We start from the raw sequence: 23,064 nt of genomic DNA on the forward strand, positions 1-23,064 counted from the left end.
TTGTTCTTAAAAATCACCAGTGACGGCAGTGGCATCTTCTCCCCTAGCAATCTGTATCTGTATACATTACCCTCTCTTAGCAGGTTTTTCCTGAGATCTAGCCTGAATCTCCCCTGCTTTGCTTAAACCCATGGTCACATGTCTCACCCGCAATGTCAGTAGATAGAAGTGCCATGCAGTCACAGCTGGAAGAATGCAGGGAGACATGTGATCCGTTCTCTTCCTTAGGAAGACTTTTGGCTACAGGATCATTAGGCAAACTCAATGGTGATTGCTTGTCCAAAATGTAGGTGTTTCTGAGTCCTGAAAGCTGACTAAGTGCTGTGCTGTTGGCCACACTGAGTGTAATGTGGACACTATGGTTGTGAGGACGAAGTGACTGCCTCTCTCAACTAAGTCTATTCAAAACTTTTGGAAGATGTCTCAACCATGACAACCAATACTGACAAAGGAGGATTTGGAGATAACCCCAAACCATCGTTACCAAACCCCATTTTCTCTCCTGACGGAAAGAGAGGATCTGCATGCTCCATGCAGCAGAGTGGTGGGGATAGATCTAGCTGAAGCTGGCTCCAGGGCTGAATCCCTCAGGGACATTGCACATTAGCATGGATTTGGTGTTGTGCTAACATGGAGGCATGGCTCTTAGCACTTGCAGTAACTAACTCTGTGAAGTGCTGACTGTGTTTTCCTTGATGGAATGCTGCCCCATGTAGAGGAGATATGATCAGCTTCGCATGAGGCCTCCTGGGGTACCACCTATGCAAGAATGCACTGCTCACTCTGTGCCCAGAGGGAGGGTCAGGCCATAGTTGAAGATCAGCTGTGTGTTAGAGGGACTGAGGCCCTTGAGGAGATCTTAGCTAAAGACTGAGATTCAGGATCCTAAATCCGTGTGTATTTTGGGTAACAGTGTATTTGTGTACCCACTTTACCATGATGGGAGACGGATGTACAAGGTGACTGACCAAGGATATACAGCAGGTCTTCGGCAGACTGGGAATCAGTTTTGGTTTAGTTTTCCATACTCATGAACTCAGATGTTGTTTCTGTTATATCACATAATTAAAAGGGAAGTTTGCAGTGTTTTTTAAAATGCTCAAATGCTTGTGTTATCTTCTTAGAGAGAGAAATCCATGCCAGCATTCATGGCATCCTAAAGCTGCTTGTAATGTCTCCTGTTGAATAGTCACTCATACTCCAAAACATACTTGTATTTTAAGTGAGAGTAATTTCTGTTTGAAGTAGTTTGGTTTCTGTTTGTAGAAGCTGGAAGAACCTTGTAGCTGGATCCAAAGCTATCTGAAGAAAAGGTGAATATTTTCATTGGCCCCAAAGGCCTTAGGTGAAGTCCTAAGATATAGAAACCATGTCCTGAGTAAATGTAGAGTAAAATAACATCAGAATAATGAATGTGTCCAAAGGTTCTCTGTTCCTTTAATATCTTGATTTGATTTGATTTAGGGTGGAAGTAATGTTAAGCTGTGTTAATTTTAATGCTCTGTGAAACAGCTTATGCTTTCTGGAAAAAAGCTGGCAAACACTGTGTGTGCTGCTGTCCCAGAAACCTATTTTATGGATTTGGTCACAGATGTGTTCCTTCCCACAAGCAACACAAGAGCCAAGCAAAAGCTTTCCTTCTGAGAAGCACAAACAGTGGAAATACTTTGAATTTCCAATCATCCTGCTTAAACGGGAGAACAGAGTACTTTCTGTTGACAACAGCTTCCCTGTTTTTACTGGGAAAAACCCAAAGATTTTGCAGGCATATCCAAGGAATGGGCAGACCAATGAAATACTCTTTCAAGTGAAATACACTGACAAAGGGCATGTAGTCTCATGGAATCACATGCGCTTCAATGAAATTGGGTCTAAGCATTATATTTTTAACTGTGACAGTCAAGTAGGTCAGTTTTTTAACTCGTTAGCTGTGGTAGTCTTGTGAAAACAGTTGTTGCTGCCTCGTCATTTTCCCACTGGAGACAAGGGCATGAGAACACACTGTCACGTTCCAAAGAAAATTTCTTGCCAGCTTCTAGCCTCTCAGATGCTCCTGTATTTGGAGGCTATATCTTAGTAATCATATCATCCATTCAAATCTGCTCAACATTAAATTAGAGTGATGAATTAATGAATGGCTTCAGGGATAAGCTGAGGTGGAGCTTGAAAGACCTAGGCATGGGGCCTGCCAGGTTTAGAGCACTTTCCTGTTCTTTTCACTCACAATACGCACAATGGGGCCTGTCTACATCCCTAAAAACTGACAGGCTGGGCTTGTCTTCAGCAATGCTAGAAAGAAAGGCATGAACAGATGAATCTAATGCTATCAAACCCAGAGAGACCTTTGAAAATAGGTTGAGCAAACACCAGTTTAGAAGACAGCTCAGGGATGTAGCTCTGTGAGGCACCTTTAAGCCTTGTTGTTCCTGGAAGTAATCAGCTCATACCAGAGATGTGTGCCCATTGCTCAGAGGCACTCATAGCAGTACTTGTTCCCAAAGGCGGGAGTATCCTGTGCTGTAGGCAATATTCTGCATTGCTACATGAACAAAGTGATTGAAATTACACTGAAATGTTTTATGTTTTATGCTGGAAGATATGGAAAGTCAAAATCTAGAGCTAATCTTTAAGCTCCCTGCATGAAGAGAGTCTCCTTACTAACTGCGGAGGTCTCAAGGCCAAGTTCTCATCAAACAAAAATGTTACAATTGACTGAAAACAACTGTTCTTGACAGTAGATGCGGCAAAGTCGGTAAGCTCCTGCAAAGTTCACGATATAAATGCTGTTAGTGCAGAGTTAAACTCATTCTTCAGCATATTAAACAGGGTTCGTATATTAAGATTGATTTTTCAGTGACAGTGAAGCTTACTGCTCTTCTTAATTCCTCAAGCCATTTCAGTCCAGCTTTGCAAACTGCCCAAAATGCTGCTGAAACCATCCTGGGAAGGTGAGACTCCACTGCAACAGTCAGTTGCACTTTTCAGGGCAGCCAAATTGGTGTATCTGTACTCAGACCTTCCAGCCTTCCACACAATGGCACAGTCAGCACTGAGCCTTGTGCACAGGGATGAATGTTTGTCAGACTGTGTGAAAAGATGTGTAAGAACTGGGATTTACTTGGAATAATGAAAGAGTGGCACATGTCTTCAAAAATGGATCGTCATTGAAGAAGCACTGTAGCAGGTGGCTGTGCTTTCCCTTTACGCAGCCCGCAGGCTGTCAGGAACCTACAGCACAATGACCATTAAGCAGTTTAAAAGGCATTGCAGTAAGGACTCAGCTCTTGGAGGTGCTGACACAGGCTGGGCCGTGTGCCCCACCAGCAGCAACTCCTCTCCAGCACGGCATTCCCTGCGGACTGCAGAGAAGTCACTCAATGTCAATGTGTAGCACACGGCTAATTAGCCCACTAGAAGCAAATTAGTTTATTATATTGGAAAGAGCATCGTCATCTCAAAAAGGCAAAGCTGTTTCCCCAAGAGAATCGATGCCATTTAGAAAGATGTCATAAAATCTGTCTTAAAACACTGCATGATATAAAACGTGGTGCACTACAGTCAGAGCTGTTCCCCACTGGAGAAAAAAATAACGTAACCCACTTGTAGATAGTTCTGAATTGTGGTGCTGCCACCTCCCACAGAACCATTATGAATTTTATGTTTGAGTGTTTTTAATACAAACATCCTAGATACTAAGATCCTGACGATGGGTAAATGTCCTAACTTTTGTTGGAAAATATACGTTTACAGTTGTGGAGAGGAGCAGAAAGACAAGCGTATTAATGCTTATAGTACCAGAAATAAATTGAAGGGAGCTCAGAACTGCATAGTTATTTATACATCTTACTTATCTGAGAATCCAACTGGTGAGTCTCAACTGTTATTGAATTTTGTTATTGTCAAGAGCTTTGAATAGAGATGTCAGCACACTATTGCCATCACTATCAAGAATAAAGCTCCTGTTACCTTTAAAGGAAATAGCATGTGCCACATTTAGTTTAAAGGAGACCTGTTTGTGACACCTAGTGGACACGATGAAAATTTCTTACCCTGCACCGTTTCTGGCTGTATTTAAATTATTTTTTTCTTGATATATGCCAACTCTTATGATAAATCTTACATTAAAACTGCATTTATCTTGTGAATTTCGTGTGCCCAAGGGCAGCTTGTGGTACAAAGACAGTCACTTCCTTTCCTGATGCAAATGATTTGAAATCTGATTTAGCCTGAACAAATTGTGTCAGGCTGTAAATCCATCACAGAGCTCCTGTGACATTAGCAAAGCAGTGGTGCCTGTGGCCAATCTGCATATGTAGCAGATTTCTTGCTCAACGCTCTTTAAAGCACTATTGGATTTGACTAACCCCCGAATCAAAGTGCGTTAATGTCAAATCGTTCATGCATGTAATGGCTGGGTCTGCCCTGGCAAGCTCTGACACCATGGTAGCTCTCAGCAGCTGCTCCTGACACAGCCAATTAGCACCAATGTTAATAGCTGTGCCCTAACTCTTGAAGCAGCTTGGTCACGGACCTGTGCTTGTCCCTAACCTGCCCTACCTTCCCCTCCTCCCCAAAACCAGTGCCTATGTGGGCTCCCCAGACACTGGAAAATCAGGTCCCCTTAGAGACTGCCAAAATAAGCATCTAGCTGCCAGCAGGTAGAGTGATTCAAATGAGTGCCAAGGACACAAGCGTTCTGCTTTTACATTTTCTGCTGTGCATCAGTGTTCTATGGTAGGGGAACTCTCAGGAGCTTTGCCTCCAGAAGTCCTGCCTTGCATACTCAGCAATGGACTGATCTGCTCACCTGTCCATTTCTTGTCAGCCTAGGGGATCTGGACACCATTATCACCTCTTAGCTTACAGCTGGAGGAGAGATGGACCTCATTTCTCTTTATGGCATACCTTTTAAGCTCTGTTGAAAATGGCACATCTCTTTTGGGTAAAGGTGTGGCACGGTCACGGTCAAAGTGCAGTGGGAATAAGTATTGTGCTGTGCTGCTCCATTCTCCCCTTCTTTTTGAGACTGCACGTCCTAGAGAGAACACCAGCACTCTGTCTACACTAAGCCCCTTTGTGTGCACTTGTACCTCAGGACTGAAGGAGGAGTTTCCAAAGGTGCCACCGTTGGTGTTCTCCTGGATCTAAATAAGCACAACCTGACTTTCTACATAAATGGGCAGCAACAAGGGCCTCCAGCTTTTGAAAACGTAGAGGGTGTCTTCATGCCTGCACTAAGCCTCAACCGAAACGTTCAGGTAAGTGTTCTATAGTTCAGTGCAACCTACTTTCTTCAGGTAAAGGGGGCCATGTGCCTCTGGCCATTTCTGCTGTGACTGATAGCGTCGTAGGCAGGTAGCCGGTGTGGATATTGGCTTTCCTTCTCAGACTGACACCCAGGCTACTAATGCTTTCTTGAAAACTGAATTCAGCCTTCTGTCTTGCCTCACAGATGCAAAGGGTAGTGTTATAAAAACAAGTCAACATGCCTGCATCCGATAACCTTCATCATTCTGCTGCAATGCTCCACTTAGAAAGCAGCAGTGCTAAGGCTTCCTCTGCCAGTTTGACAAAAACAACACAAGGATGTGAATTCCTCTTAGATTTTATGTTGAGAGATAATTAGCATTGGCAACAGATAGAAATGCCAGCAGCATAGCAGTTTGTTGAGCAAAGTCAACATAGGTCAGGGGATTAGTCCAGCAGAGAAGACTCAGTCAGCACATCACTGGCAAAGTTCAGAGGCTGTTCTCTGTTCTCAAGAGGAACTCCTCTTGGAGAAACACTTTAAATATTATGCTTTTTTAGCTTCAAAACCACTGCATATGGCTGAAACAGGAGGTAATGCAACAAGAGGTGTAGCACTGTAGTGGGTATGGAGGGGGCGGGTTGACAGTTGGAGTTGGATGATCTTAGTGGTCTTTTCCAACATTTATTGTTCTATGGAGCCTTTACCCGTGGAAAGAGCCAGAAGCCAGAGGATGGTGGCATCTAAATCTTTCAGGAAAATTTCATAGCTTTATTGTATTTGATGCACAAAAGTAGAAGACACAGGCACTTCCCTGCTATTTTCAATAATGGTTTTCAATTGCAGCTTACCTTCAATACCTACATCTTGTAAGCAGCTGGCAAACAGTTCTTTCCATGACCAAAATAAAGCAAGGCATGGCCAACAAGTTGTGAGGGGGAAGCTATGAATTTGACTTGCTGTTGAATGGTGCTCTGAAGTGTCTGTGTGGGAACTCTGAACTTGTAGAAATATTGTCATGTTGTAGAAGGAGTTGTGCTCTGCCTTGCCAGGACAAGGAAAAAAAGGATTTTTTATATATTTAGTACATTGTCTCAACAGTGTCATTGTTTTCCTGAACTACTCTAGAGTCCCTCACACAAAAACTCTGTCCACCTTGGGCTTGGGAGCACTGTTGGAGTTCTAGAAATAGTGGCTTAATTTGGGAAGAACTGTTGGCACTTGGCTTCTAGGCCCCAAGGTGCTCAGCACAGAGTGGTTCCTGGTAATTTTAGGGGCTCAATATCATCCCATAAATATAGTTGATTACTTAAGCTTGGATCAGAAGCTCCACAGCCCCACCCTTGTCATTTACTTACTCTGAGCCTTCACAAATGCTTTCTGCTGGAGATGTCCCAGTTTTGATAGTTGGTGTTATTTTTTCTTTGTGCAGGTGACACTGCACACAGGACTGGAGGTTCCCCAATCTGTAAAGCAGCCAAAGTTGCCCAGCAACTAATGATGCTCCTGCCTGACCCTGTGCTGGATTCTGTGAGCTGTCTCAGTGTGATATGACACATTTCAGTAAGTCAGTAAAAAAGCACTCTCTTCCCTAATGTGGAATGTTCTACACCATTGCTCACTGAGCACTCTGCTGGTTACAGCTAGCCCACTCCATCTTTAGTTTAACAAGCCATAGCAAGCATACCCACAGAACTGGCACTGGATTACAGATGAGTACCTGAACGTATCTGCACTGCACTCATGTGCTCACACACGCATACACATGTATATATTTATAAGGTGAGAAGTTAAATGAGTTTATTTTCTCTCTCGTGGCTGGGATTTGTGCTCAAAAGATATTATGGGTGCTGGAAAACACAGGCAAGACTAGGACTGGGGAACAATGGCTGTTGGAACAATTTACCAGTTGGTGAACGAGATTCCTTTGCCACCTGCAGTCCTTAATTGAAGACAGCATGTGTTCTGGCAGCTGAAGTGAAAGCTGCGTGCTCAGTTAAAGAATTCACAGGCCAGATTCTGTTATCTATTACATCCAGGAGCTCAAATAACACTTAACTATTCCTTCTGGCTCCAGATCGCCATAAGCTCTGCACTACATTCCTCTCAAATTCAGTGGCAGAACTTATACTTATCTTCAACAAGAACAAGAACGGTTTCCAGATGCTGTTGTGTAATAGTTGTGCTTATTTGAGCTTACAGCATGGTATGTGCAGAATTCAGGTATGAAAAGTGGAGAGAAAAATATTTCTGATACATTTTCATGTATCTTACTTAACTGTGACTGTGTGGACTATTCATAGAAAAGATCCATTAGTGATTATCAGCACATCCCTTGAAAAATGAAGCAAGAGGGATCTTTCTGAATTTAACCAATAAGAGTTTTATTTAAATATGGTACGTGCAAAGTATCCCACATAGATAAATGCTGCTTTCCAGCCTTGATCCCAGTAAGTCCTACGCAGCTGTAGTTCCAATGTAGCTTTGAGATCAAAAGCCTTAATTTTCTATTAGATTAGTATCATGTAACTAATCTTGATCTTCATGAAGCATTTGAACAGGAGAGATTTATGAGATTAATGCTAAATCAATTTTTAAGAATTTTTCTGGAATGGGACATAAATCCTTTCAAGACTTGGATGTATCTTGCATCTCCCATGAAAACAAGAGGCCGTGCCAGGTGCTGTCCATGACAACATGAATCTGACCACCACGGAAGTTCCCAGCACAGAACAGAGCTCCCACCTGCATGCTGGTGTCCAAAAATACATTGATTTGTGTGTGTTTCTTTTCCTCTGAAACAAGTTAACGTATGCGACTGCGTATATAGAGGTGATGCATAAGAACAAGGTGCAGCAGACTGTGCGAGTCCATGACATTCTGGGCTTTGTTATTTCAATCCTACATAAGTGTGGTGATATCAAACATGAAAAGCACCAACTCTTACATCCTAGTGATGTACTAAATCCTCTGTTTAATGCTTCCTGTACAGATTTTCCTCTCCAAGCATACATATACGCACATGCATATTGTTCTCAGCCACGTAGGTATGAAGCCTGAAAAAGTGTATTCTAATACCAACGCAGCTTACTGACTCACAGTATGCTATGGCCACAGGATCACCAGTTCAGGCCTCTCTCAGAGCAGCCAGCTGCAGGTGCACATTCAGTCCCAGGCACATGGCTCAGGTGGCACGGAGTGCTGGAGGGCTGCACTGAGACACAGCAGCCAACACCTCACTGGCAGCATCCTCTTTGCAGCCACTGCAGAGAGGGAAAGGCAACCCAACCTGCAGTAGTTACAGGCGATTTCACAAGTAAATCAGAGCCTGCCACCTGTGCCTGTACCTGGCTGATATCTCATGGCCGCCTCTCATGTAGAACAGCAGTGAGCCTCTAGTGATGTCAAGACTGAAATAGGAAACAAAACCAACAACAGGAAAATATAACCTTAGCTGTTAAGTGGGAAAGCAACTATACAACTATACTTTCTTCACTCTGAAACAGATTGTATTAGTAAACTTTTAGACATAACTGTGCTACATTCATCTTCATTTCTTAAAGAATAGCAGAAACCAACTGTGTTTTAATTTTCAGTTTCACTTAGTGCCACGTGAACTCATGCAGGATTTTCTAATTTAGTGGGTCTGCTTTAACCTACCTCAGCTCAAATGCTCCTGGACCCCAGACTTCTTCCTGAGTGTGCTCATTGCAAACCTGTCTTTAGTGAACACAAAAGCTGTCATCACAGCATTGGCTTCAAGTCTTGCCAGTCAGAGCAGTGTGTGGGCATACTGTACATAGGCTGCACATAGATTTTTATATTGGGAAACATCCTGTGATAATTTTAATACAGAAGACACTCCGCTTTCACTTTTCTTATTAAAAGCAACCAGGTGTTGTTTGCTTTGGGACTGAACCTCTGTCTTTACTCCCAAATTCTGTGAAGGAAATTCAAATGAATTTAGGTCTTTCCACTCTTCAACCACTGCCAGGCATTTAAAATTAAATCAGAATGGGTTTTAGAAGTGTTTGCAGTACTTGGTTTTGGTTATCATAGATGCTTTGGTATGGGTTCCTAGTGTTGTACCTTGGGGAGAATGCAGCAAGTGATACTGGTTACTGTGTTTTAATGCAAATATGGACAGTAGGTGGGGACATACTTCAGATCTGTAGAGAAGCACAGAGAAGCTCATCTATTATTCTAACACTTGTACAGGTACCTGTGAGGTACAGACTAACTAACTGCCATTATGGTCTCTTTATAACCAAGTGGAGATGCAAATAAAATAAAACGAATACAGTTAAAAGTAGGTATCTTGCATTAGCAACACCAGGTTTGAATCTAAACAAAATGGACTATATGTTGGTTGTGTACACATACAAGGACTTGGATTTGGCATGATCCATAGCAATAAACCAAGTAACCCCCATAAAGCACAGTCTCATGACTTCAGCTGGATCAATTTTGGTAGTGTAACAGAGTAAATGCTTAAGTAGTTAGAATTCTGTTAGGAAACTCATTACTCTATTTGTACTAATGCAGAGCATCTAGGTGGCAAAAGCAGCCATCTAAACATAGACCAGAGCAGAGCTTTCCTTTTGCAGAATAGCATTGGGTGGGGAGAAGCTTGGCACTTACTTTCATCTCTCTGCTCAGGCTGGAGGTAGCTTGTTTCTCTGCAAGTTAACTTTCCCATTTGGTTATAAGCCCAGCTGTCTGCATGTTCTTCGTCTACAGCATCACTTTTGCCAGCTTTTGTTTTCCTCCAAATCTCTTTTTTGGAAGGGAGCCAGCCTTTAATAGCTGATTTTTTTTTTTCAGAAATTGTGTTACTAACTATCCAGACTGCTTCCTAGGCACCTGGGTAAGCACAGAGATGCCTTTCATGGGACGCATCTGCTCCTGGAGCACAGGCCGATCCTTGTAAACAGGAGAGTAGAATCTTCTGAGCTGGGATGAATCTTGCCTCACATGGTGCAGAGTCCACACGAGGCACCTATAAACTAAATGTTTGAAAAAGGTCCTGTTCTAATAAGCACAATGAAGCTTGACTTCTGCATACATCAATTTGAAGCATCTGCAACTGTCTAAGTACAGTAGGCAAACTTTCTGTCCTGCAGAGCAACGAGGGATGCTTAGTTTTCATCTATCCATGTGAAACCAAACATCATCCTTTGTGAACCTTTGTCCCAGCTCTTTCCTCTGCAAATTTCCCTATTAAGTTCAGTGGGACCAAATAAAAGAACTGTGTCATCAGGGATATTGTTAGACTCCCAAGGTGTGCAGTGCTACACCATTTCCTACACTTGTGTTTCCCTCATCAACACACAAAACAACTCCCACAAAGATATTTTTTACAGAGAGGTAATGTCAATATGGGCACAGGCCTAGGCGACACTCCCTTACTTCTTCTGAGGTTGAAAGGTGTGCACTGTAAAACAAATATCAGTGAGGATGGTAGGAAACTGTGATGTATCTTTAATTTGGAAAGCAATTTGGCTTCTCAAACAAAGAAGACAGGCAGACAGCTCAGTCATGTCCCATACTTGCCATACAGTTGAGACACAGAGTAAAATACATTGGACTAAATTGAAAAAAAAAAAAAAAAGCACAAGGTTACATATATGAGAATTTAAGAGGAAAAGTATCAAATGTGATTCATTATATGCATAATGTTCCATTGTGTTGTAAATAAAGCCATTCAAGTGTATTGCTGTAGTTTGTTCTTGGCTGGTGGTAGAGTTCTGTCATAGTGCTGTAAAAGTCTGTTTTCTAATTTTTCTTTTCTTCAAAGTGTAATTAGTAAAGATGGCAGAGAGCTCCCAGTCCTCTACTTTCCTAGTTGTTCTAGAGCAAAAAGAAATGTGATACGCAGTTTTTTTCTCCTTCCTTAAATGATAATATTTATAAAAGAGGTAAAAATGAGAAGGTCAAGGCTAAGCTGCCACTACCACCACATGGAAAACACTGTCTGTGATTGCCAATGAGGTGGTGCATTCTGGACCATAAATAAGTCAACCCATCCCTGTTAGAAGGGATGAAGAGCACAGCAACCTGCTAACAGCAGCTTTCTGCAGCCGTCAAGTACATCTTTTATTCACAGAGGGAACGACGAGGAAATAGAGTTGTTAAACCTAATCTCAGGCTTTACCAGCTTTGTAGCATTCTGCTTAAATAGCATAGGAAACAATTAACCTTTGAACCAGGCAAAATAATATGAAAACCCACGTATCTTAAGTATCTTGGCTAGCTCAGCTTTGCAAGGGAGATTACAGTTACAAGTCCACCAACAGGTTATTGCAACAAATGCATCACAAATGCAAATGGCACTTGTCACCAACAATTACCAAACTAAGATGGAAAATCATCTCAGTAACTTTTCATTTTTGGGGTTTTTTTCTTTTTATTTTTTCTCTTTTTTTTCTTTTTCCTTTTTTCTTCGAAGCGAGCTGCTTGTAGTTTTTACTGACAACATTTCTGGTGATTATCTCGTACTACTGAATGCTGCGCACATGCAGGTGACTGGAGTGGCAGCTTGAAGCACAAACCCATCATGGATAAGATGCACTCAGTCTTCTTATGTGCAGAAGCCCATATGCAAGCCACACAAACTAAATGTGTGGGGCTTCTGCAGCTTTGCACAGTACAGGAGACAGATGTGCACTGACTGCAATAGGTACTCAGCACCACATTCCCCTTCTGTCAAGCAACCTTCCTTCCGTTCTATTTGTTATTGGAAGCAAATACAAGCAGACTATCATTTTTTTCCCCCCCTAATTGGAAGATTTCTATTATTTTTCCTTAAATCAGTATATATAAATATTTATGGATCCAGATTGCATCCTTTCATCACGATTGCTGATACCACCTCCCTTAAATGTTGTCAATAAAAACACTGACCTTTCTAGGTAGCATGGTGAGAAGATATTATGTGATGAATATTAAAATAAATGCATGAGGTAAAACTGCTGTTATTTCTGATTGTTATATGAAGCATGAATAACACTAATTTAAATGTTGGCAACCAAAAAACGTGCAAAGGAATAAGATAATGGTGTTCACTTCTGGTTAAGTGAAAGATGAGAAGTTGTTTCTGTTTTCTTCTTAACCATGACGTTCTTTTCTTCAGCATCATCTCCCACAGCTTATATGAATTTGGAACTGGTGAAATATACATCTCTTCTGTATGTGTCTGTCACCAGATCAAGAGAAAAATATAAACTTTTTATAATTTTGTATCTGTAGCAAAGTTTGTATTTTTTGAATTGGAAACAAACTGCTTTTTGTCTTTTGGTCTGACTAAAACTTTGTGTATTATTATTATTACTCTTTTGGAAAAACCTGACGTATGAGTTTATGCCATTTTACAATTTCTAAATAAATTCTTAAAACATTGCCAACAAATCCAACATCAGTACCCTATTTGTTATTACTGAGTAAGCAGTCTTGTGTGGATGGGACACTCGTGCAGGATACCTGCTTCATTACCACAGTCAAGAGTAACCCAGAAAAAGCCAGTCTCTTACTCAGATAAACCATCCATGTCTCACCTTAACACATATGCCAGATTCAAACACCTCTCTCTCAACACTGCTCCATTAGCTCTGACTCGCATGTTCTTCAGGGCCATCAGGTAAGTATACAAGTCAGAAAAGGTAAAAATTTGTAATAGTTTAAAATTACACATACTGCTGATGCTGCAAACCATCATTAAGCAGATGCCTTGAAAAGGACTGAGCACTGCTCCAAAAAAAAGCACATTTAAGCTAAGCAACCCAATGAATGCCTGTTAATAAAGAAGAAAGCACAGTGACACTGGAAACAGTGCTAGGGAAGGAACAGAGGCCTATCCAAACCAAACAATTGGCAGTAAACAAAGATAAGAACACAAAAACATCATCCATCATGGTGATAAGGTGTTTTTATGCAAGAGACAGCTTGACATCAACTCCTTCACTGCACAGACTTTTACTGGGAGGAAAAAAAAATAAAAATCAATGGCTTCAGCATTTGGGGAAACAGTAATAAAGCTTAGCGCAGTAAGAGGCATGAGAAAGTGCAGATAGGAAACACTAAAAGATATATCCTTTTCTCCCTCATTCTGCTACTTGATTGCAGACAGAAGGCAAAAATAAATGGTCCCTGCTCTCCCTTACCTATAATGAACCAGTTATTCTGTCAGTACTGGTTTCACGCATCAGCATTTGTCTCCAGAACACACAGTTTACTGGTTGAACACACACTTTCATACTCTGTTAATTAATAACACATTCTAGTCCAGAGAAACAGTAAGTGCATAAATGTTTCTCAACAGTTGTTAGCCAAATTGCAGTCATTATAATTTTTGTTAATGTATCCAGTCACAAAACTGGGCTAAAGCTATCATATTTTACTGAGAACATGTAAGTATGTAGTATGGCTAACTGAAATCACCTCAGTGATTTGATGTTAAAAAGAAACAGTACCACATAACAGAAGAGCATACATACCAACATTCCGGGTGTGAGAAACTGTAGCTTCTTGAATAAGCTTTTAATTTTTCCAAGTTTTTTGTTTCACTGTCAACTTAGCATTCCAATTTTCTTCTTTTTATTTTAAGAACTGAATTTCATTCAACTCTTTAACTTTTCTTCTGGTCTTGTAAAACTTGACACCAGGACTGCAAAATTCAGACCCTTCCTTTGGACCAAGTTTCACTCCCAAAAACATTTTGGCAGTTGTGGAGATGGGAAGAGAACTTAACCCTTTAAATTATCTAGGCTGAGTGAGGATGCAAACTCCCACAGCACATAATACCCAAAGCCAGATGAACAGAATTTCATGTAGAAGTGGACATTAAAAATAAACAAACACCAAACTCAAGGATCAAGCAGAAATTAAAAGATACAGGTTATTCCATAACATCCAAAGCCCATCTATTGCCTCACCAAGTTTTGATGCTCTCTACACAATCAGGCTTGGTAATTACACCCTCATATGCAATCATGATTTGACATTTCTTAAGTCTGTATATTCAGTAACTAGATAGGATTGTTAATTCCAGTGTGAATTTGCAATCAATGCTGATTAAGCAATTACAAAGTGTGGTAACAGCATTTAGCAATCCAGCTCTAGAGCCATGTGGGAAGAGCAGGCAGAAACACTCCCTTCTTCTTTTTACCTGACTCTGTTTTCCTTCTGGGATCCCTCCCTTTTAGTCCTCAAACTGTATTGGCACAGTGCTTCTCCAAGACTTGAAAGTAAGGTGAAAGGTACAGGGGAAAGACCATGTGAGAAGTTATTCCATCCTTTGCTGTAGTTCCCCCACATCAGGATAATTTCTTATCCTAGGAAGGGAGCAGCTTGTGGTGTTGCTGTTCTCATTGTTAGCTGCAAGCTGGCTCAGATCTCACTGTTCAGTGAGGTTAGAGACCAGCCTATTCACATTCCCACAAGGCGGCTAGGAAGCATGTTTTCTAAATCCTCATGGCTAAGCTGAATTTCACCTGTACACCTAAAAGAAGCATCTCCAATAATGGCTATTTTCCTTCTCATGTATATCTGCTTCACTGCCACAGCTGCTCAATAACCTTAAACATTAAAAAAAAAAACAAAAAACAAAGCATGAACTTCTTTCCTCTGTTTTTATCAGTTAGGTTAACTGTTAAACGACAAACAAATTAACCATGAACAATGTGTAGCTACTGGATGTCTGCACCTCATCTGGCATTCAGCTCAGGTCTTGAATGTTGCCTGTTTTTATATACTGTCTTACATCTCAATCACCACCAAAACAATCATCTGAATCTGCTTATTTGGTGTTCTCTGTAGATATACAGGTTCAGCCTCTAACTCTTATCTTCAGAAAAGTTTCATTTTTCATTCTTGAGAAGATAATTCTGAAATCTTAAAAGGCTTTGCTGGGCATGAAAACTGTTTTATAGTTCCACTCTCCACTAACAACTCAGATAAACACAGAAACAGACGTATGCCCCGTATGTCTTTAAGAACACCTACTTCAGGTTCAGAGCAAATAAGGTACAGCTTTTGTCATATTTCTTCCAGGTGAAAGCAAAGAGCTATACATTTTAATATATAATTCACTAGGTGGATTATTTTTTCACTTAACACCAATAAGTTAATTCTAGAAAGTAAAACGCTTTCTTTAGCGCATATAAAAACAGCCCATGTAACCTTCTTAATAATTAAAAAGTCTTTCTTTTATTTATAAAATGGTAAATTGTCATATTCTCCCAAGAATAGGAGATAGAAGACCCTACAAGAAAAAATAAGGTAAATGAATTAGGACATGGTGGCAGGGCAAGGGATTATGTAAGTCTCTTCTGGTGGCAACAAGAGTTCTGTCTTAATGCTTTTTGTCCATTTCATTCGGTATCATAAGTTCATTTGATAACTTTAGTTGATTTAATTTTCTTTATGTCACCGCTTTGTAGAATCAAGGTCCCATCTCTGAATTTTCCAACTTGTCCTGCAGGCCAAATGCTAGGCACCGATCTCTTCCTTTTGGCCTTTCTGAAATAGCAGTGAGGGAAAATGAATCAAGAGAAACACCAGAAGCTCATTAAAACATTCAATACATTGAAAACTATCACTTTTTTACGCAGTCAGCATTCATATTATGGAATACCAAATTACAGCATATATTGATCCCAGAATATTTATTACCTGCGTTACCGGTCAAAATTTGCAGCACATTACAGAATGTACTACATTAAAAGAAACGTTTGAAAACAAAGATTTTCAGATAAAGAAGATAAAGAGTCTCACATTTCAGCAAGCCTGCTACACTGTAATTAAGAATTTCACTGTACTTTTCAAGCCTCTATCTGCTGTACCTTATTGTTTTGCAAAAGTTGTTTCTCAGAGCAAATGCTCTGAGTGAATGTCACATCCTGGTCCCCACACAGGGTTTTCCATCCATCCCAGCTGTCATTTTAAAAATGCCAGGGCAGAACTGACACATTTTCACTTAAGCTGTGTAACTAAAGCCTCTGAAACTGCTAAACATGGAACAAGGTCACCATTTTGTAATGAGAGTTCTGCAGTTTGAGAAATTCACACGTAACTTGTGGTATTAGATCATGCATAGTTACATAGGGATAATACATCAGCAAGGCTATACCAAACAAACATAACAGCATTAAAATTTTCTCACCTCTCCTTCAAGTCTTTCTTCTTCTTCTTCAGAGAATCACCTTTATGTACCTGTGTTTAAAGATGCCTATTTTAATGGCAAAGGAACAGTTTTTTGGCTAACCACCCCCCTCGCACACACAACATCCAGTTGTTTTTGCTTCATTGAACCAGATGCATGAAAACAGGTTGGGATACCTTTTGATAGGACAAATGATGCAATGCCTCACAGAGCATCATGCCCAGAGCTCTTCCTGTCACCTTGTGGAAAGCACAGTCCACCCACGACCAAAATGCTACCCCTGCCACGTAAGGACACACCAATCCAGCCACACAAGGGGTACGTGATAGATCCTTGAGTCAAAAGATCTACTTAGTAGCAGGCAAGTACACTTAGCTGCCTGACTGAGCACACTATCAAATGACAGGGTTTGCCAGTGTTTGGTCATACACTGGGTGTGCTTTTAGCCACATGACAGAGGAGAAATAGGTCCCCTGAAAAAGAAGGTGGCAAAAGACAAGTTGGTGGAGCAGAAACCTGCCTGGCAGCCTGCTCCCACCTACAGCAAGGCAGGGAACAGGCTTTCGGTCAGATGGACCATGCTAGAGGATGGATGCAACACAAACCTCACCCTCGCTTTAAATAATGAGCAAGATCCTAGATGGAATTGTGCTGATATAAAACCAGCTGAACATCTGGCTGCCTGTGGTTAGATAACATGCAACAAACATTAACTGGAGACCAATTTTTTTTCCCTTGAGAGGTATGGGGAGAAAAGCAGAAAAACTGCTTATTTTGCATAATCAATCTTCCATCCTCCAAGAATAGGGCACTGAAACCCACCACAGCACAGTTTGAATTCTGCACACTTCGAATTCTGCACACTTCATACTGCACATGACAAGCTCCAACTGGTGAGATGAGTTGTGCTGGAGTCGAGCTCATCTCATGAGAGCAGCAGGTGTCAAACTCAGGCACTGTGCCTGAGGCATTATCAGGCTCTTGGGCTAGATCTTACATGTTGACCTTTTATAGACAAAATGTCACACAAACCTGTCCCTTATCATCATCCTTTGTTGTTTTCTTCACCTTCATTTTCTCCTGGTATTTCTTGTAGTTGATGTGTTCCTTTTTGGGAGGCTGTAACAAAGATTGGGAGTGATACCTCTGCTGAAATTTTCAAATAGATTCAAAAATATTCACAAACTTGGAAATGTGTGAATTTACAGGGTGCCATTACATCACAGAACATATATAGCATGGAAATTATTTTTCAGGTGGTGGGTAAGCAGAAGAAATAGTTTATTTCACTTTGGATGAGAGAAAGGGACTTAAGGACTGTAAAGCAGACACATAGTAAAAATGTATTTCTTGGTGGAAAGGGATGTTTATACTGTGTAACAAATCTATAAGGTTTCCAAAATAACAGTGAACCTGTGAAGTCCATACCCTCCTCCCGACCCTCAAAGAAAACCTAGAAAAGCTACATTTTCCCCCTTTTACAATGCTGGTGATAAATAAAGCTGAAAAACTTTATTGTTAAATCACTGGGAAAATGGATCTTTATAAAAGCAAGTCTGTCCTCTTAGCTGTTTAGTTTTGAAAGGTCTGTTTAAAAATCAGTATATGTTGTTTTCCACCCCAATCAGTTCTATTTCACCTAAATATCTCCGATACCACAAAAATATTAATCCTCCAGATATCTACAGAAAACTGACAAGACTGAACAAAATACATAAAAGTAAACATGAGGTGGGAGAAGGGGTGGAGAATGGGATCTTGTGTTTTAAAGAAGCGGTGCCAAAACCCCATGGTGTTTCTTACACTTTCCCTGCATTGCAACAGCTGAGTCACCTCCCAGCACAAAATGAGCAAGAATTACCTTGGCTCCCAGCATGATTGCACGTTCCCGTTCCCATATACGCTGCTCCTGCTTCTCATAGCCAGTGATTCCAAACCTGTGCACTTCCAAACGAGCCTAAAACATCACAGAAAATTGCAAGCATTTTACAACAGACTGGACAATTACAAAATAACACTTGACAGACCACAATGAAGTCATACTCCCAAAGACACCTTAGCTAATATTTGAATTCAGTATGCTATAAAATAATAGAAATGGAGTTTTGTACTATACTGCAGAACGGTTGACCACTGTTTATCTAATCTCTGGACAGTAAGGACTAACAGAGGGTCAGTAATTGTTTCTGTTCATTTCACATAAAACTGGATACGTGGGAAGGATATACTTTGCAGAAAAGTGAGTCGTGTTGTGCTGTACACACCAAAGCAATAAAACATGCTACTCACAAGACCTAGCATTTACAGACCACTCCAATTCCTTGGCTGTAAAGCCATTAACTAGTGAGAAACACAGACAGGCAGATGGTGAAGTGGTTCATCTACATACATACATATTCATAGTTGATACTAGAACACCTTGACAATACCAGTGGTGAACTCAGAACCCTTTTAGAGGCAGTAGTTAAATCCCCACTGTTTCCAGCAGTACAGCACTCCACAGTGCATCTCTACTGGAAGATCTCACTGGATCACTGCATGACCTCAAGCAGAAATCAGGCACACAATACAACTCATTCAAATCTGCAAACAAATCCGCAGCTAAGAAGGCCAGTGCTAATTACACTTAGAGAACCAAATGTTAGAACAAAAGGACAAATGGTAAAAAGTAATTTGATGCGTCAAAACTGGATGTCAGATGTTTCTTTTTTTTCTTTCCCCATATGAGATCAAAAATTCATAACTAACACCATAGGCCTAAAACACCATATGCAACACATGATGGGTACTCACATAGCTTTACACAGCTAACATGCAGTGAACATCCTCAATTTATCAGTGAAAGATCAGAAAGAAAGGCCAAGGAGCCATAATGTGCTCTCTAACATGCTCCTCCCCCAGCACAGCACATGGCCATAATTACATATTAGGAAATCCTCACCTGCAAAAGACAACCTTTTCCAGCAATGCTTCTCAGTGATTCCACTGCCGCTTTCCCAAGCATATAAATACATACACACCTGCACAATGAAGCATTGAGATTAGGTAGATGATAGTGACTTACTTTTTCGAAGTTAAATTCTTGCTTGTTCACATTTTTCTTTTCAGCCACTGTTTTGGTCTGTGAAGAAAACAAAACATTTAATTGAATTTTACCTGGGTGTTCTTCTGGTGGACGACAGGTTGGCCATGAGCCAGCAGTGTGCTCTTGTGGCCAAAAAGGCCAGTGGCATTCTGGGGTGCATTAAAAAAGAGCATGGCCAGCAGGTCAAGGGAGGTGATCCCCCCCCTCTACTCTGCCCTGGTAAGGCCTTATCTGGAGTACTGTGTTGAATTCTGGGCTCCCCAGTACAAAAAAGACAGGGATCTCTTGGAAAGAGTCCAGCAGGGGGCCACAAAGATGGTGAAGGGCCTGGAGCATCTCCCCTATGAAGAAAGGCTAAGTGAACTGGGTCTGTTTAGCCTTGAGAAGAGAAGACTGAGAGGGGACCTGATCCAGGTGTATAAATACCTAAGGTGTGGGGGACAGTGGCGAGGCCAGACTCTTTTCAGCAGTGTGTGGAGACAGGACAAGGGGGAACGGCCAGAAACTGCAGCATAGGAAGTTCCGCACCAATGTGCGCAAGAACTTCTTTACGGTGAGGTGACAGAGCACTGGAACAGGCTGCCCAGGGAGGTTGTGCAGTCTCCTTCTCTGGAGATATTCAAGACCCGCCTGGACACCTACTTGTGCAACCTGGTGTAGGGATCCTGCTTTGGCAGGGGGTTGGACTCGATGATCTCTGGAGGTCCCTTCCAACCCCTACGATTCTGTGATTCTGTGAATATAATAAGTAAAACCAATTTGAAAGCAGTGAAATGCTAAAATGGGTGGCAAGGAAGAGTATGAAACCTCCCAAATGCATATTTTTCCAGCTTTCTCTTTTAATAAATCGAGGTAAGAAGGTCTCAGTAGCATTTTAAATATGAAGATATTATAAGGTGGTATTGGAATGGCCTTGCAAAATTTACAGGGTGCCATTATATCACAGAACATATATAGCTTTGTCCTGCACTTCATTGTCCACACTATTAGCTAATGCTTTCCAAGAGTTCCATAATTCAGACAAAACCAGACAAAATAATAAATTCAATTAATTTTTATAATTTCAAGTTTAAACGACGTTTTAAAAAATGCCACATGTGAGCTATGTATCATGCATACTTCCATTTCAAAATCTGTACCAAAACTGCAAAAGCAGGATACAATGTGAATGTGAAGTTATTTTGCTTTGGACTTGGAGAGATGAGAGGTAACCTTGTGTACTGACAGCTGGTAGCAACACTCAGTACAAAATTCCTTTTGCTCTCTAAAGTGTTTAGACACATCCAGCCACGGGCTCAGGCTGCATCAAAGCACAGCTTCCCTCTGCATACACCAAAGCCAGATGTCTTCTAGCTCTGCCAGACTACACGTGGCTCTGCAATCTATATCAATGAAAACTGGTTGCCTACAGAGCATTTCATTAACAGGCCTAACAGGTCTGCTTTTACAGGCAGAAAAGCAAACAAACAAAGAAGCATAAGAAAATAAAAATCTGGAATAGTTTTTGGAGAAAACCATACTGGAAAAAGCACACAAACACACACAGACCAAAAAAAAAAAAAAAACCTTGAACCAACTGCTCAGTTCACTCTCTAGAGATCCCCAGTTCCATGCCCAGCTTCCATAGTAGTGAGCCTCACTGAATGCCTGTTAGAACTTATTTTAGAACTGGGCTTCTGATGTTATGGTTATAAGTGCAAATTAAGGCAAACAGCCAGAGAAACACTACAATGCTGACCCACAGTAGACCTCTGCCCATGTGGAAGGCATGGCAGCTTCCAGCCAGGCCCATAGAATCACAGAATTGTTCAGATTGGAAAAAACCTTCAAGATCACCTTTCTCTTCATGCCCTGGCTTTTGGTTGCATGAGGACACTGGGTGCCCACAAACCAACCAGGAGCCTGAGACCTAATGCCTACAAGACACTCCCTCTATAAGATACCCAGTGTGAGCCCCCCCAAGGTGCTTCTTGCTTGTCAGTGGCCTGCAGGCCCCTCACACTCATCTGTCCTCGAGGTGAGGGCAATACATGAAACACTGAGGCAGAGGAACAATTAAGAGGCTTTTCTGCCTGTTTTATTTGTAGGACACTGCTAGAGGCTAAGCCTTGCCTTTAGCTTGAAGTAATAAACATATTTATGTAAAATCATGGCCACTGGCAAGCTGGTGAACTGGCAAGCTGGGTGTTTATGTTTCATACTGTATTGGCAGCCACATGGATGGGTTTATTTATGTTGCTGGGATTTACTCTTCTGTTTCCAATGCATAATACTTCATCAGAGATCTTTTGAAATCAGAAGAAAAAGCCACTGGTCATAGAATTGTAAATGTTGGAAAAGGCCACTAAGGCAGTCTAGTCCAACCACCAACCCATGTCCACCATGCCCACTAACCATGTCCCTCAGTGCCACAGCCACACATTTCTTCAGTACCTCTAAGGATGGTGACTCTACCACCTCCCTGGGTAGCCCCTTCTAGTGCCTCACTGCTCTCCCTAAGTGGAAAATTTTCCTAATATCTGACCTGAACCTCCTCTGGTACAATCATTACCTGTCAGACTACACCTACCCCTGTTTCAACCTGCCAGCAGGGCTGACTGTCATTAGCTGGGCATCCAGGGAGGGATCTGGGACTTGTAGGCACCTGTAGTGGTGGAGGGGAGATGCTTGGAGCAGGAGTTACTGCATTATGGTTGGTAGAGGGAAGAGACAACAAAACCAGGCAAGCACCTACGGATCTTGCTTGCCCTTTGCTGCACCCAGAAAGGCACATCCCAGTCCCTCAGTGTTAAGCCTCTGGCGTGGCTTTAGGGGGAGGGGGAAAAAAAAATAAAAAAATAAAAATCCATGCTTTAAAGAACTTCCACCACCCACTCTCGTTTAACGGAGAGCGGCACATTTTTGTCGATAGCTGAGGCTTTCTCGTTTTACAGCAGCACCAACAGAGGAGGGCAGTTCTGGGACGGAGCTCCCAGCCCAGAGGTGCCCCCGTCCCGGCCCTACCTGGGTGCCGCCGCCGGGCGCCGCCGGAGCGGGGTCGGGCCGCGCCTTCCTCTTCCTCGCGCGGAACACCACCACCTCCACCTGGGCGGGGTGCGGCGCGGCGTGAGGCGGCGGCGGGGGGGCGGTGCGGCACATCTCCTCCCGCAGCTCTCCGAAGAAGCCGCGGGCGCCGCGCCGCCCTCCCTCCGCCCCGCCGGCATCGCTCGGGGCTGCCGGCTGCGCTTCCCGGCTCTCCTCCTCTTCCTCCGCCTCGCCAGCATCGCCGTCCCCCGCCGCGCCACGGACGCCGGGCTCGTCACCTGCGCGGCAGAACACGTGCGCGGGTCAACCACGCTTCGCAGCGAGCGGCCCTCCCTCCCGCAGCCCGCCCTCTCTCCCGCAAGCCTCCTTTCGGCCCCGCTCACCCACCCAGGTCGTAGAGAGCGCCGAGCACCGCCTCCAGCCGCCGGCAGGGCTCCCGCGACCCCATGGCGCGCAGAGCGGAAGGCCGCTTGAGCCCGGGCGGCTCCCGTCGCCCCTAAGATGGCGCCGCCCACGGCGCGGTGCCCCCGCCCTCCCCCGCGCCCGCCT

At 42.4% G+C, this 23,064-nt stretch overlaps 2 protein-coding genes across 5 annotated transcripts in view; one reads left to right on the forward strand and one right to left on the reverse strand.

The window, feature by feature from the left end:
• TRIM67 (tripartite motif containing 67) overlaps window positions 1–12,743 on the forward strand; it is a 37,899-nt gene extending 25,156 nt beyond the window's left edge. For 3 of the 4 annotated variants that reach the window (XM_031613563.2, XM_090135455.1, XM_090135456.1), the window contains exons 9-10: window positions 5,096–5,258; window positions 6,681–12,743. In XM_031613563.2, coding sequence (XP_031469423.1) covers window positions 5,096–5,258; window positions 6,681–6,746 — 229 coding nt within the window. In that variant the 3' untranslated portion in view covers window positions 6,747–12,743. The remainder of the gene's footprint in view (window positions 1–5,095; window positions 5,259–6,680) is intronic. The other variant, XR_016464249.1, reaches the window with a different exon arrangement.
• Window positions 12,744–15,390: 2,647 nt separating this feature from the next.
• Window positions 15,391–23,044, reverse strand: FSAF1 (40S small subunit processome assembly factor 1). The gene is made up of 7 exons (XM_031613535.2): window positions 22,903–23,044; window positions 22,495–22,793; window positions 19,471–19,527; window positions 18,268–18,363; window positions 17,439–17,525; window positions 16,407–16,456; window positions 15,391–15,763 (listed from the first exon to the last, which is right to left on the reverse strand). The coding sequence occupies exons 1-7, from the start codon at window positions 22,961–22,963 to the stop codon at window positions 15,634–15,636; spliced, it is 780 nt and encodes a 259-aa protein (XP_031469395.2). The 5' UTR covers window positions 22,964–23,044; the 3' UTR covers window positions 15,391–15,633.
• Between the last annotated feature and the right edge of the window lie 20 nt (window positions 23,045–23,064).

The sequence above is a fragment of the Phasianus colchicus genome, chromosome 2, assembly GCF_987193195.1.
Source record: "Phasianus colchicus chromosome 2, bPhaCol1.hap1.1, whole genome shotgun sequence".
Classification (NCBI taxonomy): domain Eukaryota; kingdom Metazoa; phylum Chordata; class Aves; order Galliformes; family Phasianidae; genus Phasianus; species Phasianus colchicus.